Raw genomic sequence first — 14,472 nt, 5'->3', positions numbered from 1 at the left:
TTGCCTTGCAAAAAAAAAAGTCAGGGTTGGAGGCTTGGTTTGACCTTGGTTCTTTTGGACTTCAAGTCCATCATTCAATCTCTTAGTAGCTCTCTTTCTCTGGGGCTCACTGGATGTGTGACTTTGGACAAATCATTCGCTTCCTCTCTGGGCCTCTGGTGCTTCTCGAGTCAAAAGTATTAGCCAGGGTTCTGTCTCCAAATCTGGGGCTCCTCCCACCTCTCTGGGCTGCCTCCCAAGGCGGGACCCCAGTCACTGGCCCCAGATAAAGCCAAGGGGAGACTGGATGGGCAGGTCCTTTGGCTCAGTCCCAGAGGTCTAGGTCCAAGCCTCAAGTCAGAGGGTGGGGTGAGGAGGGAGCAGGACGAGTGGCCCCGGGCAGCTGGCACTGCGCTCTGGCCCTTGTCACAGGAGCTGGCACGGCTGCTCCTGGGACATGGCCAGGACCTACCCCCAGATGGGTCAGGACCCTGAGCCTTGGCTGTCCATGCTACTCTTTGCCCTACAGCTTATTGCCAGTCAGCTTCCTTGATGGCCCAGGGCCATCTGATGTGTGACAAGTGGGGCAGTGCCAACCTCTTCCCTGGCTCCGGAGTCCTGCCCATCACCTGGCACATATGGGTCTCCTCTTTGGTCCAATAAGGAGTTAGGCAGTGCTCCCAGCTCCACTGCTCTGGGAGAAAGGGATTTTGGGAAGCTCCTTGGGTGGTTGTGCAGGATGGATGCCAGGTAAGTCCCCCAAGCTTTTGCCCCGGTTTTCAGGTAATAGGCAGAAAGGAACTCCCAGGGCGGGGCATGAGGCCAGGTGGTTTTAAAGCTTGGGAGCCAATCAGAGGCTTCCCTGTGGGGGCTGGTGGATTCAGTTACAGAGCAGAGATCACCCCATATGCTCCATCCTCCTCCAGGCTGGCTGCAGTCGGCGCCCGCCTGCCGGGCCAGTCATTGATCCAGAAGCCCCGGCTTCCCTTCTGTTCCTGGGCAGCAGCCTGGTGGGGCACTCCACGAGTGGGTAGGGAGCTGAGATGGACCATCCAGGCTGGCTCCTGTGGACACTGGTCCCCCTGGGGATGATGCTGGCAAAGGGGGAGCCGGGACCCAGGTTCAACTGGAACAACACCTTCTGTCACCTGGCAGTGCCCAGGAAGGTGCCAGCCTCCCCCCTCCACTCTCTGAGCTTCCTGAGCCTGGGCACAGATGGCTTGGTGCTCTTCCACACTAGTTGGAATGAGCAGGGTCACCTGCTGGAGTGTGTCTACTGGCAGGAAGCTCCTATTGTTCTGTCCTACCAGGCTGCCTGCGCTCAGGAGAGGGGAGGCGAGCCCTCGCCTGGCATGGTTGCCCACCCCCCCAGGCCTCTGCTGCGGGGGCTCCTGGGAGCCCTCCAGAAGCAGCAAGATGTCTGTGGCAGGACCGAGAAGGAACCACCGCGCTGGGGGAAGGAGGAGATCAAAGGGCGAGCCCAAGGGGAAGAAGTACTCCGGCGTGTGAGGAGGGGCTGGACCATGCCTGGGACCCTCTGGTGTGGAGTGGGGGACTCTGCAGCGAACTCCTCGGACCTGGGTAAGTAAACATCACTGCGCTGCCCATCTGACAACCCGTCCTGAGAGGGGATGCTGCTTGGAAAGGGAGGAGGCAACGTGCAGGCAATGGGAAGATGGATTGATTAGAGAAGGACCAGAGTTCACATCCTGACCCCCACTTATGTCCTGTCCGAGCCTCTGTTTCCCCCTCAGCAAGATGAGTGGGCTGGGTTCCATGGCCTCTGAGGTCCTGTCCAGTTCCAACTCTCTCTGCCTCTTGTGGAGGTTGATGCAAAGGAAATGACTGAACTCTGCCTTGGGGAGAGGGGATCCAAAGATGCAATATGGAAGACCTGGGAGCTGGGAGGACTGGAGGGGGCCTGAAGAGATGCCCTGGTTCCCCTGGCCCCCAGATGGGGTGCCTTCTCTCCTGCCTGCCAAGTCTGTCCTCGTCCCACAGGGCTCTTCCAGGGGCCAGACCTGTGCTGCCGGGACCACGACCTCTGTGAGAAGAACATAGCCCCTCTTGAGTATAACTATGGCATTCGCAACTATCGATTCCACACCATCTCCCATTGTGACTGTGATTCCAGGTGAGGGGACGGATAAGGTCCTTCTGAGCATTGGCCACCTCTACTCAGGAGATGCTCCAGGACCAGAGCTAATGGAAGAAAGAGGATGCAGGAAATGGAGTCAGGGGCCTGGGGTTCAAATCTTGCCCCCAATACTGTTACATCATGTGATTTTATTTTTGGACCAGTCATGCGATTTTCTGGGGTTCAGTTTCTTTGTCAAATAGGGAGCTAGCTCTATGGTGATCCCATTCCTGGGAGTGGTGGTGGGAAAGGAAACCCAGAAGAGGGGGTTCATAGTGGCATGGACTGGCATTGGGAGTCTCTTAGATCTCTCTGGGCTCCAGTTGCCTCAATTTGAACATGGAAGGAGGCTGGATTAGAGTAGGGTATTCTTAACCTGGAGCCCATGGAAAATCAAGGGATCCTGGATCAAAGAGTGATGAAATTTAGATGGGAAATTTTGTAACTTTATTTCAAAGAATTAGCTTCCTTTGATATCTGAGGCATTTCCCTTAATACTTTTCAAACTGTTGCTCCGAAAAGGGGAATGCCAGAGAGGTCCATGCCACCAGAAAAAAAGGTGAAGGACCTCTGCATTAAATGAGGGTCCTTCCATGTCTAATCACTGGATATTCTGAATTTTCTAGGGGCAGTGGGCTAGCAGGCAGGGGAATTGGGGAGGGTTCTTCCAACTTGTCCCAACTTTCAGGATCCCCCTACCTTCTATACATCCCCCTCCTCCCAACACTGTGGATGGGTTGAAGGTACCAACCTTTGGGCTCCGGCTATTAGGTTCCGAGGTTGTCTCCAGAGTCAACAGGACACCATTTCAGATTTTGTGGGCACCACCTTCTTCAATCTGCTGGAAATTCCCTGCTTTGTGCTGGAGGAGAAGGAGGCATGCATCGAATGGTACTGGTGGGGCGGGTAGGTAGCCTTATCTCAATCTGACAACCCATGACAGACTCTTCCCCCATTTTTTCCTAAGGCCCCTTAACTAAGGAACAGATCCAAGTAGATCCTTGCCAGCCAAGTAACCCAAATCAACCTCCACCTACCCAAGGGCCCTTCCCCTATTATGCCTGTTGAGGCTCCTTCTCTTGTTCTTCCCCTACTGTGACTCCAGAGGCTCCTTTCCCTTCCTTTCCCTATTGTGCCTCCTGAGGCTCCTTCCCCTTCTCTTTCTTATTATGCCTTCTGAGACTCCTTCCCCTTCTCTTCTATTGTGTCTCCTGAGGCTTCTTCCCCTGCTCTTCCCTCATGCTCCTTCCCCTATTAGCTGTGGGGTTGGGGATGCCTAGGTCCTGGGGTTTTTTCTGGGGATGGACAAGGTAAGGGAATCTTCTGTAGAGTGAGTCAAAGTTTGTTCCTGGAAGTATATCCTCCCTTTCTGTGTGACTGTGAGAATTATTTCCCATCCCAGTTTCAATTTCTTCACCTGTAAGATGAGGTAATGATGATAAATAACCACCCTATCCAGATCCTCACAGGTTTATTTTGGGGAAAAGTTCTTAGAAATCTTCATCTGTAGAGGAATGGGTAGTTTTTGTTCCAACTCCTATGTGACCTTGGGCAAGTCACTTCTCTCTGGGTCTCAGATTCTTCATCTGGAAAATGAGGGACCGGATCAGATGTCTCTAGGAATTTTCTATTATATTATTTGTATGCCCCCCCACCCCCTGCTTTCTTGTTTGAGGCCTGAGAAGGCCACAAATAGGTGTAAGCCCAACCCTGAAGGCACCAAACCAGTAAGGCAGCCTCTTGACAGTCTTTGCCAGGAGTCCTTCCCAGGTCAGGAGGCTTGGAGATTGGGAGGGGAGAAGGAAAGTACAGTCATCCTTACCAGCTCTGGGGCCATGTTCTCACTGAGGAGGGTTATGATATATCAAAGCTGGGGGGGCTTAGAACAGAAAACAGAATTTTCATGAAGAGATTTGAGACAGTGTCTGACACAAAGTAGGCAAGGTAGAAATGTTTTTTCCTTTCCCTCCTCATCCCCAAGACCGAGTGGGGGAATTTCAGTCATTCCCATCCTTGCTTCCATTTCCAAAATCCTTTCTGGTCATAGATCAACTTCCTCTCCTCCTCGGGGAGCTTGGCAGATCCACAATGTCCATCTCCATTTGATGGAGGAGGGAGGCCTTTGGACCCACGTTCCAGGCTGGGGCCTCTCCACAGGTCTGTGATGTTGCCCCTTCTCCCTTCCCCAATTAGGCCCGTAAAGAGCCTATTCCACCCCCCCCCCCCCAAGAGGTGCTTCTCTGAGTTATGCATGGAGAGTCCCCAAAGTGCAGGCAGAGAATGGCCATGGTAGAGATCCTAAGGCCCCTTGAAGTTGTTTCTTCACACTGTAAAATGAAGAGGGACCATTAATATTGAGGAGCCCATGGACCTTCTTCTTCTTTCTGTCTCCTTGCTAGGTGTAAGAAATATGGCCCCATTTCCCAGGCCCGACTTCTTCAACAGAATCACTATAATGTGACCAGAGGGGAATCGAAGTCTTCCAAGAGGAAGCAGCAGAGACAGAGGAATCGAATGCAAAGCATAGGGTCCAAGGGACCTAAGGGGCCCAAGAGACATAAGTCCTTTTTCCGTCCTACCCCACCAATGCCCGGGAGTTCTCAGAATGCTAACATTAGTGTACAACCATCATCTCCAACCCTCCCTGGCCTGACTCCCAGTGAAGTGATCACCTCAGAAAAGCAGGCAAGAGTAGCTGGGTACAACTACACTAAGGGGAGACCTAGGAGCAGAGGCTACAGGCCTGGAGGGAGACAAGCAGCCAGAGACCCCACAGAGGGAGCTGCTCAGGGAACACCAGAGACCCCAGCTCCTGATGATGCTGGTCTAAAGCCCACACTCCACCTAGTTGAAAAGAAGGTCTACCAAGGTGAGTGACCTCCTACGGGAGGGAATCCCAAAGGTGCAGGTGGTCCCCTGGGTGAGGGATGTGTGTGACTCTCCCTGTACCTCACTATCCTCCTCTGTAAAATGGGAGCAAAAAACACCTGTAGTGCCCACCTTTTGAAACTCAAAGAGGATAATGGATATAAAGGAGAAATGGACATAAATCACTACAGAAATGAAAAACAGCTACTATTCTGGATGTGAATGCATTGTGTTTGAGTGTGTCCCCGAAGGCTTGTACTTGTGTGAAGGGAATGGAGAGAAGTTTATTGAGGATGAAAATTGGGACAGACTTTCTGAGGATGAGAACGAGCATCTGGGAGGTCACCAAGCAGCAGGTGGAAGACCATTTTTGAGACTGCTCAAATGCTACCAGATGCACCTTTCTCAGTCTCCCCAGCTCCTAGTGCCTTCCTCTCTGAGATTATCTTCATGCTAAGCTTTTGCTTGAGCTATTCCTGCCCCCCTCATTATAAACTGAGAATTCCCTGAGGGTAGGACCTTTTCCTTTCCTGGAATCCTTAGTTCTTAGAATGTGTAAGACATATCGAGTCTTTACATCAGTACATGTTGTTTCCTTCTTTAGAATGTTTGCTTCCTGAAGGCAGGGGTGGATTTTTCTTTTTCTTTGTATCCTCAGGGCTACATAACAATGCCCAGCATACAGTAGGTGACTAATAAATGCTTGTTGAATGGATCCATTCTAGAGAGAGAATTCTCATTCAGGTTTGAGTTGAATAGATTGCCTCTGGTCCTGCTTGGCTCTGAGATTCTAGGATTCTGTGATTCAGGGACTATTTTTATCTATTATTTTGTAGGAGTGAAGGATGATTCAAGGAAACATGTTAGCAAACATTGCTGGGTGTCCACCCTGCATGCCATGGGCAGTGGGCAGGGCTGCGTCTACTTGATGGGATGATAGCATCATTGGGTTAGAGACAGAAGGACCTTCTGGAGGTCATCTGGATCCTGGGATTTTAGATGAGGAAACTGAGGTCCAGGAAGGGAAAGGGACTGGCCAAGGCCACACAGGGAGTAAGTGGGAGAACCCAGAATTTGAGCTCAGAATTTTGGAACTGCAAAACCCAGGCAATCTGTACTTCATTGTCTCCATAGTATTCTCCCTAGGAATCTTTGGAATTTATTGTAACTATTTATGAGTTGGTGTGTATAAAGGCCAGTGGAATGAAGGGGTATGTGGAGGCAGGAATGTGATTGTGTGTGTTTCTGTGCGTGCGTGTGCGTGTGCGTGTGTGTGTGTGTGTGATGCCAGTGTCTCTAAGTATGTGTCCTCAAGGACCGCTAGAGGGCCCCATAGGGCCCAGAGAACCCAGCCTGGAGTCGGCAAGACTCATCTTCCTACGTTCAAATGTGGCTTCAGATACTTACTAGCTGGGTGACCTGGGCAAGTCATTTCACCTGTCTGCCTCAGTTTTCTTATCTATAAAATGGGATCCCAAATGGGGTCATGAAGAGTCATGACTGAAATGACTAAAACACATGTCCTTAGAAGCTTGTGTATCCTGAAGTTCTATTATTCTAGATTTAGAGGTGGAAGTGATCTCACAGAATCATAGACCTGGAGATGGACCACTGCCTCTAATCCTCTCATTTCCACTGAGGAAACTGAGGCCCAGTGAGCTGAAGTTACATGTCCAAGTATTAAGTATTAGAGATGGGTTTTGAACCCATCATCTCTTTGGTCCTAAGACCCAGGCCCTTTCCACTGTAATCACTGAATATTTGCTTCCTTTATGGTATGCTCCTAAGTGTGTATGGCTTGAATAGGTTTCCCTTATTGCCCATCTATCATTTTTTTTATATTTTTGCAAAGCAAATGGGGTTAAGTGGCTTGCCCAAGGCCACACAGCTAGGTAATTATTATGTGTCTGAGGCCAGATTTGAACTCAGGGACTCCTGACTCCAGGGCTGATGCTCTATCCACTGTGCCACCTAGCAACCCCTTGCCCATCTATCTTGAGGGTGCAGCCTTGGGACTTGTTTGGATGTGTGCTCCAGTCTCTCCCTTGGTTCTTCATAGATAACATTCTCTACCTTCAGATTTTTCCAAGACCTGCCAATGCTACCGACAACTGGACCAGTGTCCGCACAAGATTGAACCTGGGGAGACCAAGTACCAGCTGTATAATTCAGAGAATCACACCCTCTTTCACTGCAACTGTACAAGACGGTGAGGGAGTGGGGGTGACCCATGTGGGTCCTGGGAGGCCAGCATCTGGAGGGAGGGAAGAAAGGAGGAAGATAGGGATGAGCAGGACGGCTCAGTCCATGTACATCTCTGCAGGATGGCCAAGGTGCTGAGGACACAGAGTTCCAATGAGGTGGAGGACAAACTTTGGAACCTGTTGGCTCTGACTTGCTTTGAGCTGAGACTCCCAGAAGACTGTGGACCCAGCGATGGGTGAGTGCGATAGAAGATGATGGCTTGGAGGATGTGAGTGCCAAGAATGTTGCACCTGAGCCCACATCCTTGCTATCCTTTGTGGGATTTTGGGCCACTCTCTGAACCCCCATTTTCTTCTTTGTAAGAGGCAAAAGTTGGACCAGAAGGGTCCCTTTGGGCTTTGGTGTCCAACTCTCCATCCTCCTGGCCTCGTCCATCTTGTCCCTTTATTGGGGACCAAGGGCTCTTTGTCTAGCGTGTAAATGGCAGGAGAGGCCCTCTGAACGTTAAATAGTGATCATGGCAGCATGGGTGGGGCTCTTGGTGCTGGGAATGGGCCCCCCCCGGGAAAGGGGGCAGTACAGTGTCTATAGGAAGATTTTAGGATGGGGCAGCAGAAAACCTGACCCCTAGTCCTTGCCCTTCTCCTGCCTCCCTCTATGACCACTGAAAAGTCACATCCCTATCTGAGCTACGTGGTTCTAAAGCTCCGACCAGCTCTGGTGCTCCATGTTCTAGACAGTCAATATTCTCTGCTCTGAATCATGAAAGCTCCACAGCCTTAGCAAATGAATGGAACCTCTTCAGGCCTCAATTTCCTCCTCTGTAAAATGAAGAGGTTGGATTAGATGATACCCAAGGCTCCCCCTCCCCCCAGCTCTGCCATCTCCTGTTCTCAGGCCCCTCCCAGTTCTGACATCTCTCATTCTATGGCCCCTCCAAGCTCTGACATTTTAGGGTTCAGAGGTGCCAGCTGACCCATTTCCCTTCCCTCCCTAGGTGCAGGGATGCCCCCTGGGCTGTGGTGGTACCTGCCAGGCACCTGCGGCGTTTATGGAAGAAGCAGCCTGGCTGGCCAGGTAGAATCAAAGGAAAGACTGTGGAGAAGAGAATGAGGAGGAGAACAAGAGAGAGGAGATTGCGGGCCTCGGGGCGCCAGCAAGAACTTCGAGGGGCCATGTCTCTCTATGACAAATGTCGTGAGATGGTTTCTGCAGTGCACTGGTCACCCCAATGATGGTAGAGGTGACTGGAGGGATCCTGGGCCTCAAATATGGTCAGGAACCTCGGACACCTAAGCATCACTGGGTCACCCTGGAGCCCAGTCCGCTCAAGGGGCTGGGACTTAGGGCTGACTGGCAGTGGATCCACCCCATCCACTATCTTCTTGGGCAGCATCTGCCCCCCAACTCAGGACAAACAACGCATCACCTAGAGAACCAGAGGCGGCTGGGTTGGCTCCTTTAGAGACACTCATGATTGACAGGGCAAAAGTTTGAGGTTGTTGTCATTGCTTAGGGCTGGCAAGGAGTCACTCTGGGCTGGGAGACAAGAGACCTAGGCTTGGTTCTCGCTCTTCATGGACTCCACATATGATCACCTGGATGGATCTTTGTTTATCCATCTGTAAAATGAGGGACTTAATGATTTGGGTCAAGTTGATTCACCACCCTGGGTCTCAGTTTCTCTACCTGTAAAATATGGGGGCTGGACTGGATGGCCTCTGAGGCCCCTCCCTGATCTGGTGCTATGATCCTTTCTTGGGTTTAACTTGATCATTTGAGCCAACTAATTCAAGCTTAACCTCCCACTCCTAAAGTACATTTCTGACCCTGAACTTTCCATTTCCATGCTCATCATGTGCCTTGATGCCCTCCTGTTCTCACCAATTTTGGTTTCTTCCAGTTTAATTTATGGGGCTGTCTGTGCCCTTGGGATCAGGAACTTATTTACTGCTTGGGGGGAAGGGGGTAAATTATTGGGGTCCCCATTCTGTATTATCTGTTGGACAATATTGGAATATTGTAAAGTAGAAAGTTGGCGGGCACTGCCATCTCACTCAGGATGCCATGATAAAAGTCATTTGCCTGCTGATGTCTGAGCTTATGAAGATAAGTATCCTTTGGTATCCCTCTGTTCATAGTACCAAGATTCCTGGCAGGAATGCCCCTGTTCCTGCCCCCTTGGCTCAGGCCACTCAGCTCTGAGTCCAGTTGAAGCTGGAGAGGAGGGTACAGAGACAAGAGGACATCGTCTCCCTTGGAGATTCTGTCCCAGGGCTGAAGAATAAATAGACATTGGACTGCAGAGAGCTAGGGAGAGGTTAAGGCAGGGGAGTGTGCCTGCTCCTGTTGCTCCTGGGACCTGTGGGCTGGGAGCTAGTGCTCATGGGAACTACTCCTACCTCTGAGACAGACACACACACGTTTAGCTATCATCTAACATCTATCTATCTATCATCTATCTATCTATCTATCTATCTATCTATCTATCTACTTTATCTATCTATCATCCATCCATTTATCCATCTATTTATTATCCATCTCTCTCTCTCTCTATCTTCCTATCTATCCATCCATCTTCCTATCTTTCTATCTATCTATCTATCTATCTATCTATCTATCTATCTATCTATTTTAGCTATGTGATCTTAGGCAGGTCTCCTCCACTCTAAGTGGCACAGTGGATAGAGCACTGGCCTTGGAGTCCAGGAGGACAGGAGTTCAAATCTGGCCTCAGACACTTGACACTAAGTAGCTGTATGACCTTGGGCAAGTCACTTAACTCTGCTTCGCTTCCAGGACCATCTCCAGTCCTCCTGATCCATATCTGGCCACTGGACCCAGATGGCTCTGGAGGAGAAAGTGAGACCAGGGACTAGCCCAACCCCTCCTCACTCACATCCAATTCATGAGCTTGTCATGGCATCGCTTCCCTGATGTCATGGTCTTCTTTGAAAATGAAGACAAACTTTTTTTTTAGCTAATTCATCTGTAACATGGAACTGGACCTGGTAAAATGGAAGCTCCTCCCAGCTCTGACATTCTGTGTTCTAAGCCTCCCCCCACCACTCTGCTTCATTCAGAGGTCCCCCACCCCACCCCACTGTTCCTTCCCGTTCCACAGAGGGCATGAGAAGGTTGCATGGGGCTTCGTTCTCGGTGGATCGAAGGGCAGCCCCCAGTCTCATGGATGACTGACTAACCTGACCCCAGTCTCTGAAGCAGAGGGCTGGGATCCCAGAGTTACTAGGAAATGGAAGACCCCTGGCACCGATTCTGCCAAAGAGGCAGAGGATCCGGTTCACCTGTGTCCTGAAAAAGAAATGGTACCATGGACAGAGCCCGGCAATGGGGGTGGGGTGGGTCAGAAGACCCCATTCCGGTCTCGCCTTTGAGGCTTCCCATCTGGCTGACCTTCTCTGACCCTCCGTTCTCTCGTGTGTCAGATGAGGAGGTTGGCCCCTCCAGCCTGAGCAGTGTTCATCTAGTCTCTGCGGTCTTTAGTGACGGGGAGCTCACCACCTCCATACTCCACCCATTCCTTTGTGAAGCTGCTCTAATTGCTAGCAAGTCTTGGCTGGTTTTGAATGGCCTGTAATTTCCACTCATTCCTAGTAGTTCTAACTTCAGGACTAAGCAGAAAGGGGCTAATCCTTCTCTCCGGTGACAGCCTCTATGGTATGCTAAAGTCTACAGGAAGGAATTGTCTTGGGGACTTGGGGGGTGACTGACCCCTCGGCTCCCCTGAAGGGTTAGTCGTCATTCTATGCCCCTTGCTGGGGAAGCCTGTACTGGCTCCCACACTGCAGGCCTTGCTTCTCCCCTACCTTCCTCTAATCAGCGGAGTATGGGCACCCCCATTCTCCTCATGGAAGCTCCTGGTCGGCCCTGATCTCCACCAGTGCCCGGCTCTCTGGCTTCAGTGACACATCCCAGATGTGGCACAAAAAAAACCAAACGGCCAGGTGGGAGCTTCTTGGGTCACTTCTCCAGGGACGCCAGACAAACCCGTGTTCCCAGTGGACCACGGACCCTTCCTTTGTGCCAAGCCAATCACAAGGATGATGATACATTGGGGACCACCACATTTGGAGGGTTTTGTCAAGGGAGGGAAGCAGGCCTTGTCATGAGACAACAGGTAGGTGACCTTGTAAAATTAGGTACAGTGAGGGAAGCCCTGAGCTCACAACCCGAGTTCCATTGGTTTTTTTTTCTTTGTTTTTTGTCAGGCAATGAGGTTAAATGACTCACCCAAGGTTATGCAACTAGTAAGTATCAAGTGCCTGAGTCTGCATTTGAACTCGGTCCTCCTGACTCCAGGGCCAGTGCTCTATCTACTGTGCCACCTAGCTGCCCCTGGTCCATTGGTTCTTTTTAAAAATTTTTTGTTTATTTAAGGCAATGGAGTTAAGTAACTTGCCCAAGGTCGCACAGCTAGGTAATTGTTGAGTGTGTGAGTCTAGATTTGAACTCAGGTCCTCCTGACTCCCAGGGCCATGCTTTAAACACTGTACCACCTAGCTGCCCCTGATCCATTGGTTCTTGCATCTCCCATGTCAATGCCTTTGCCCTGGATGTTCCCTATTCCTAGAATGCCATCCTATCTCACCTCTGTCTGCCTCAGCATCACTGGCTAAAGAACCACCTTCAGCAAGAGCCCTTTTCTGGTCCCCCCAAGTACCCAGGTTTCCTCCAGAAGGCCCCAAATTTATGTTTGCCATCTTAGATGTAGCTATATTGTTTCTCCCTTCAAATGGGAGCTCGAAGTTACTTTCATTTTGGTCTTTTTGTTTAGGAATTGCCCACACCAGCTGCCAATCAATCTTTGCTGCTCTTAGTTATTAACCTCCCCCCCCCCCCCCCCCCCCCCCCCCCCCCCCCCCGCATTCCCTCCTGGAGGGACTGATTTTTGTTATAGTAGAGAAACATCCATTCTTGAACCTCCTGGCTATGGAACCCCCAGCAAGCTGCCCAGGGTCTTGGTTCCTAAGCAGGTCTCTGCAGAGAAGGTGCCCACAGGTACCCTGGCATTTCCCATAAGGGGGGCCTAGACCCCACACCCTGCTTGTACATAACAGGTAAGAATAATTCATTAGACGCCCTGGCTAAAACTTAAGGTATCTTGGGGGGGGAAATCATCCTTGAAAAGGATTGGGAAGGCCTAGGAAGTCATTTGGAGTTCGTTGAGGCCCAAAGTCCAGTGTGACATTCTTTATATGGGTCTGCAGTCAGGAAGACCAGAGCTCAGATTCAGCCTCACTTACTGTGTGGCCCTGGCCAAGTCACTTCTTAACCTCTGTCTGCCTTAATTTCCTCATCCGTATCTACCTCGAAGATTGTGAGCATCAAATGAGAGATTTGTAAAGCCCTGAACCCCAGAAGCTGACTAACGACTCATTTCTCCCTTTAGATAGTGTTTATCCCCCACCCCTCATCCCCCACCCCTAGACCCTTCTGAGTATTTGAAGAGCTGTCAGGGGAGAAATTAGGTTTGGCTCTAGAAGGTAGAACAGGCAAGGGTGGGGAAGGTTTTTGTGAGGCAATAGGGCTAAGTGACTGGCCTGACATCACACAGGATCAAGTGTCTGAGGCTGGATTTGAACTCAGGTCCTCCTGACTCTAGGGCTGTACCTCCTATCTGCCCCTCAGGAGGACCTGAGTTCAAATCTGACCTCAGACACTTAACAAACTTTCTGAATGGATCCGAGATGAGGATACCCAGGTTCAAATCCCAGTCGTATTGTTCACCTGTGAGACCTTGGGCAAGTGACCCATCCTCATTGGGTCTGTTTCCTTAAAAAAGAGGGACTTTGATTAAACGATCCCTTCCAGGCCTGGATCTTCCATCCTTCATGACAGAGACAACTGGCAGTGAAGGAAAAAGTTCCTCATAGCAGAGCCAACCTGATACGCAAGGGCCTCCCTTGTACGGTAGTGAGCTCCCCATCACTGGGGGTCTAAAAGTGGGAGGCTAGATGCCTGTGTGGGGGAATGCTACAGAGGAGATTCCTGCTGAGTTGAAGCTCCTTCTGGCGTCCTCCCCACCCCTGCTTCCAACCTCCCCTCCCCACCCCATCCAAATAAGAGACTCAAAAGAGATCTGAGAATTTTATTCCTAATAAACAACCCTCAGGATGATGGCTAGCAGCTGGGGCTCCACACGGCCCCCATGCCTCCCGCACCCAGCTCTGGGCTTGGGGAAAGCAAGGGGGCTGTGATTGTCACAGGTTAGGGTCTGGGATGGAGAGAGGGTGGGAGGGTCCCCCTTCACGGTAAAGGCTGGAGGTCGAGGCCCTGGCCAGCCCTACACCCCTGCAGGGCTCCGCCTGACCCTTCCCACAGGATGGGGCAGCTGATGGCCAGTAGGCCTCGCAGGAGGAACCATGGGAAGGATAGAGACGGATGCAGCGTAGAGAGGGAGGGTAGACACACAGCAGGCTCTCTACTGGGGTTGGTGGCACTCTGGAATCCAGTCCCCTCAGAGTCCCAGAGGACCATCTTCCATCCTCTGTTGGCTCTTGGGGGTAGGGGAAGGACTTTGGGGGGCATGACTGGGGCTCTTTGGGCTGATCTGGTTCTCCTGCTCTGGCTCACCTTGCCACTGGCTACCAAGGATGGGCTCCAGCCGAAGTGAAGGAAGGAGACCCAGAGTGCGAGGCACAGGTCGAGGCAGGGAGCTGGGCAGGGGGAAGCTCCAGGGCCCCGGGATCTCGGGCAGGGGGTTCTCCTCTTCCTCAGGGCCCAGGCCTGCTTTTCCCTTCTTCTCCTTGGCCCTTGTTCCAATGCTCAGTCCAGAGCTGGTGGATTTGAGGGGCCGGTGGCCCTGCGGGGAGGGGCTGCGACTTGTGCCCCGCTCCCGGGAAGAAGGCCGGAGGACCAGACCGGGGAACTTGGCCAGGCCGGGGCTGCGGCTTCGGTGCCTCTTCATCTTGCCCGGGCTGGGGCTCCGGGACTTGGGACCCAGGAGCTCCAGGGTGCTGTCATCCTCACCCTCGGAGCTGGCCCGTGAGCTGTCTGTGGGGCTGCTGCCCTCGTCTGAGGCGGGCAGGGAGATCTGGGCAATGAATCAGGGCAGGGCCGGGGTAGGTGGGAGCCAGAAAGAGAGTGAGTTACAGATGCCAGCCCACACAGACCCCTTCCCTTGGCCCTTCCAAACTCCAGGTCTATCCATATGAGCAGAGACGTACTACCCGCAAGGCTGCCCAGTCTCATTCTAACATGAAGAAACAGCATTAGAGAAGCACTAGGGTCTCATGGCTGATAAGTATTGGAGGCAGAATTTG

The 14,472-nt window shown here is 51.6% G+C and overlaps 2 protein-coding genes across 6 annotated transcripts in view; one reads left to right on the top strand and one right to left on the bottom strand.

Annotated features, from left to right (window-relative positions):
• The first annotated feature begins 907 nt into the window (after positions 1–907).
• Positions 908–9,260, top strand: PLA2G3 (phospholipase A2 group III). The gene is made up of 7 exons (XM_074201062.1): positions 908–1,560; positions 1,981–2,113; positions 2,888–3,022; positions 4,516–4,985; positions 7,064–7,193; positions 7,308–7,424; positions 8,187–9,260. Exons 1-7 carry the CDS (start codon positions 1,023–1,025, stop codon positions 8,422–8,424), a joined length of 1,761 nt encoding a protein of 586 aa, XP_074057163.1. The 5' UTR covers positions 908–1,022; the 3' UTR covers positions 8,425–9,260.
• A 4,023-nt stretch (positions 9,261–13,283) lies between these two features.
• Positions 13,284–14,472, bottom strand: part of INPP5J (inositol polyphosphate-5-phosphatase J) — a 29,019-nt gene continuing 27,830 nt past the window's right edge. For all 5 annotated transcript variants that reach the window (XM_074206387.1, XM_074206390.1, XM_074206388.1 and 2 more), the window contains one exon: positions 13,284–14,243. In XM_074206387.1, the coding sequence (XP_074062488.1) occupies positions 13,668–14,243 (576 nt within the window). In that variant the 3' untranslated portion in view covers positions 13,284–13,667. The remainder of the gene's footprint in view (positions 14,244–14,472) is intronic.

The sequence above is a fragment of the Macrotis lagotis genome, chromosome X (genome assembly GCF_037893015.1).
Source record: "Macrotis lagotis isolate mMagLag1 chromosome X, bilby.v1.9.chrom.fasta, whole genome shotgun sequence".
NCBI classification, from domain to species: Eukaryota; Metazoa; Chordata; class Mammalia; order Peramelemorphia; family Peramelidae; genus Macrotis; species Macrotis lagotis.
Note: the sequence above shows the minus strand (reverse complement) of the source record. Positions and strands in the feature narration are given on the sequence as shown.

Bases quoted from the DNA above. Each gene is read 5' to 3' on its own strand.
- PLA2G3 (XM_074201062.1), top strand. From the start codon at position 1,023: ATGGACCATCCAGGCTGGCTCCTGTGGACACTGGTCCCCCTGGGGATG. The intron at 1,561-1,980 runs GTAAGTAAACAT...CTCGTCCCACAG, and splicing joins AGCGAACTCCTCGGACCTGG to GGCTCTTCCAGGGGCCAGAC. The intron at 3,023-4,515 runs GTAGGTAGCCTT...TCTCCTTGCTAG, and splicing joins GAATGGTACTGGTGGGGCGG to GTGTAAGAAATATGGCCCCA.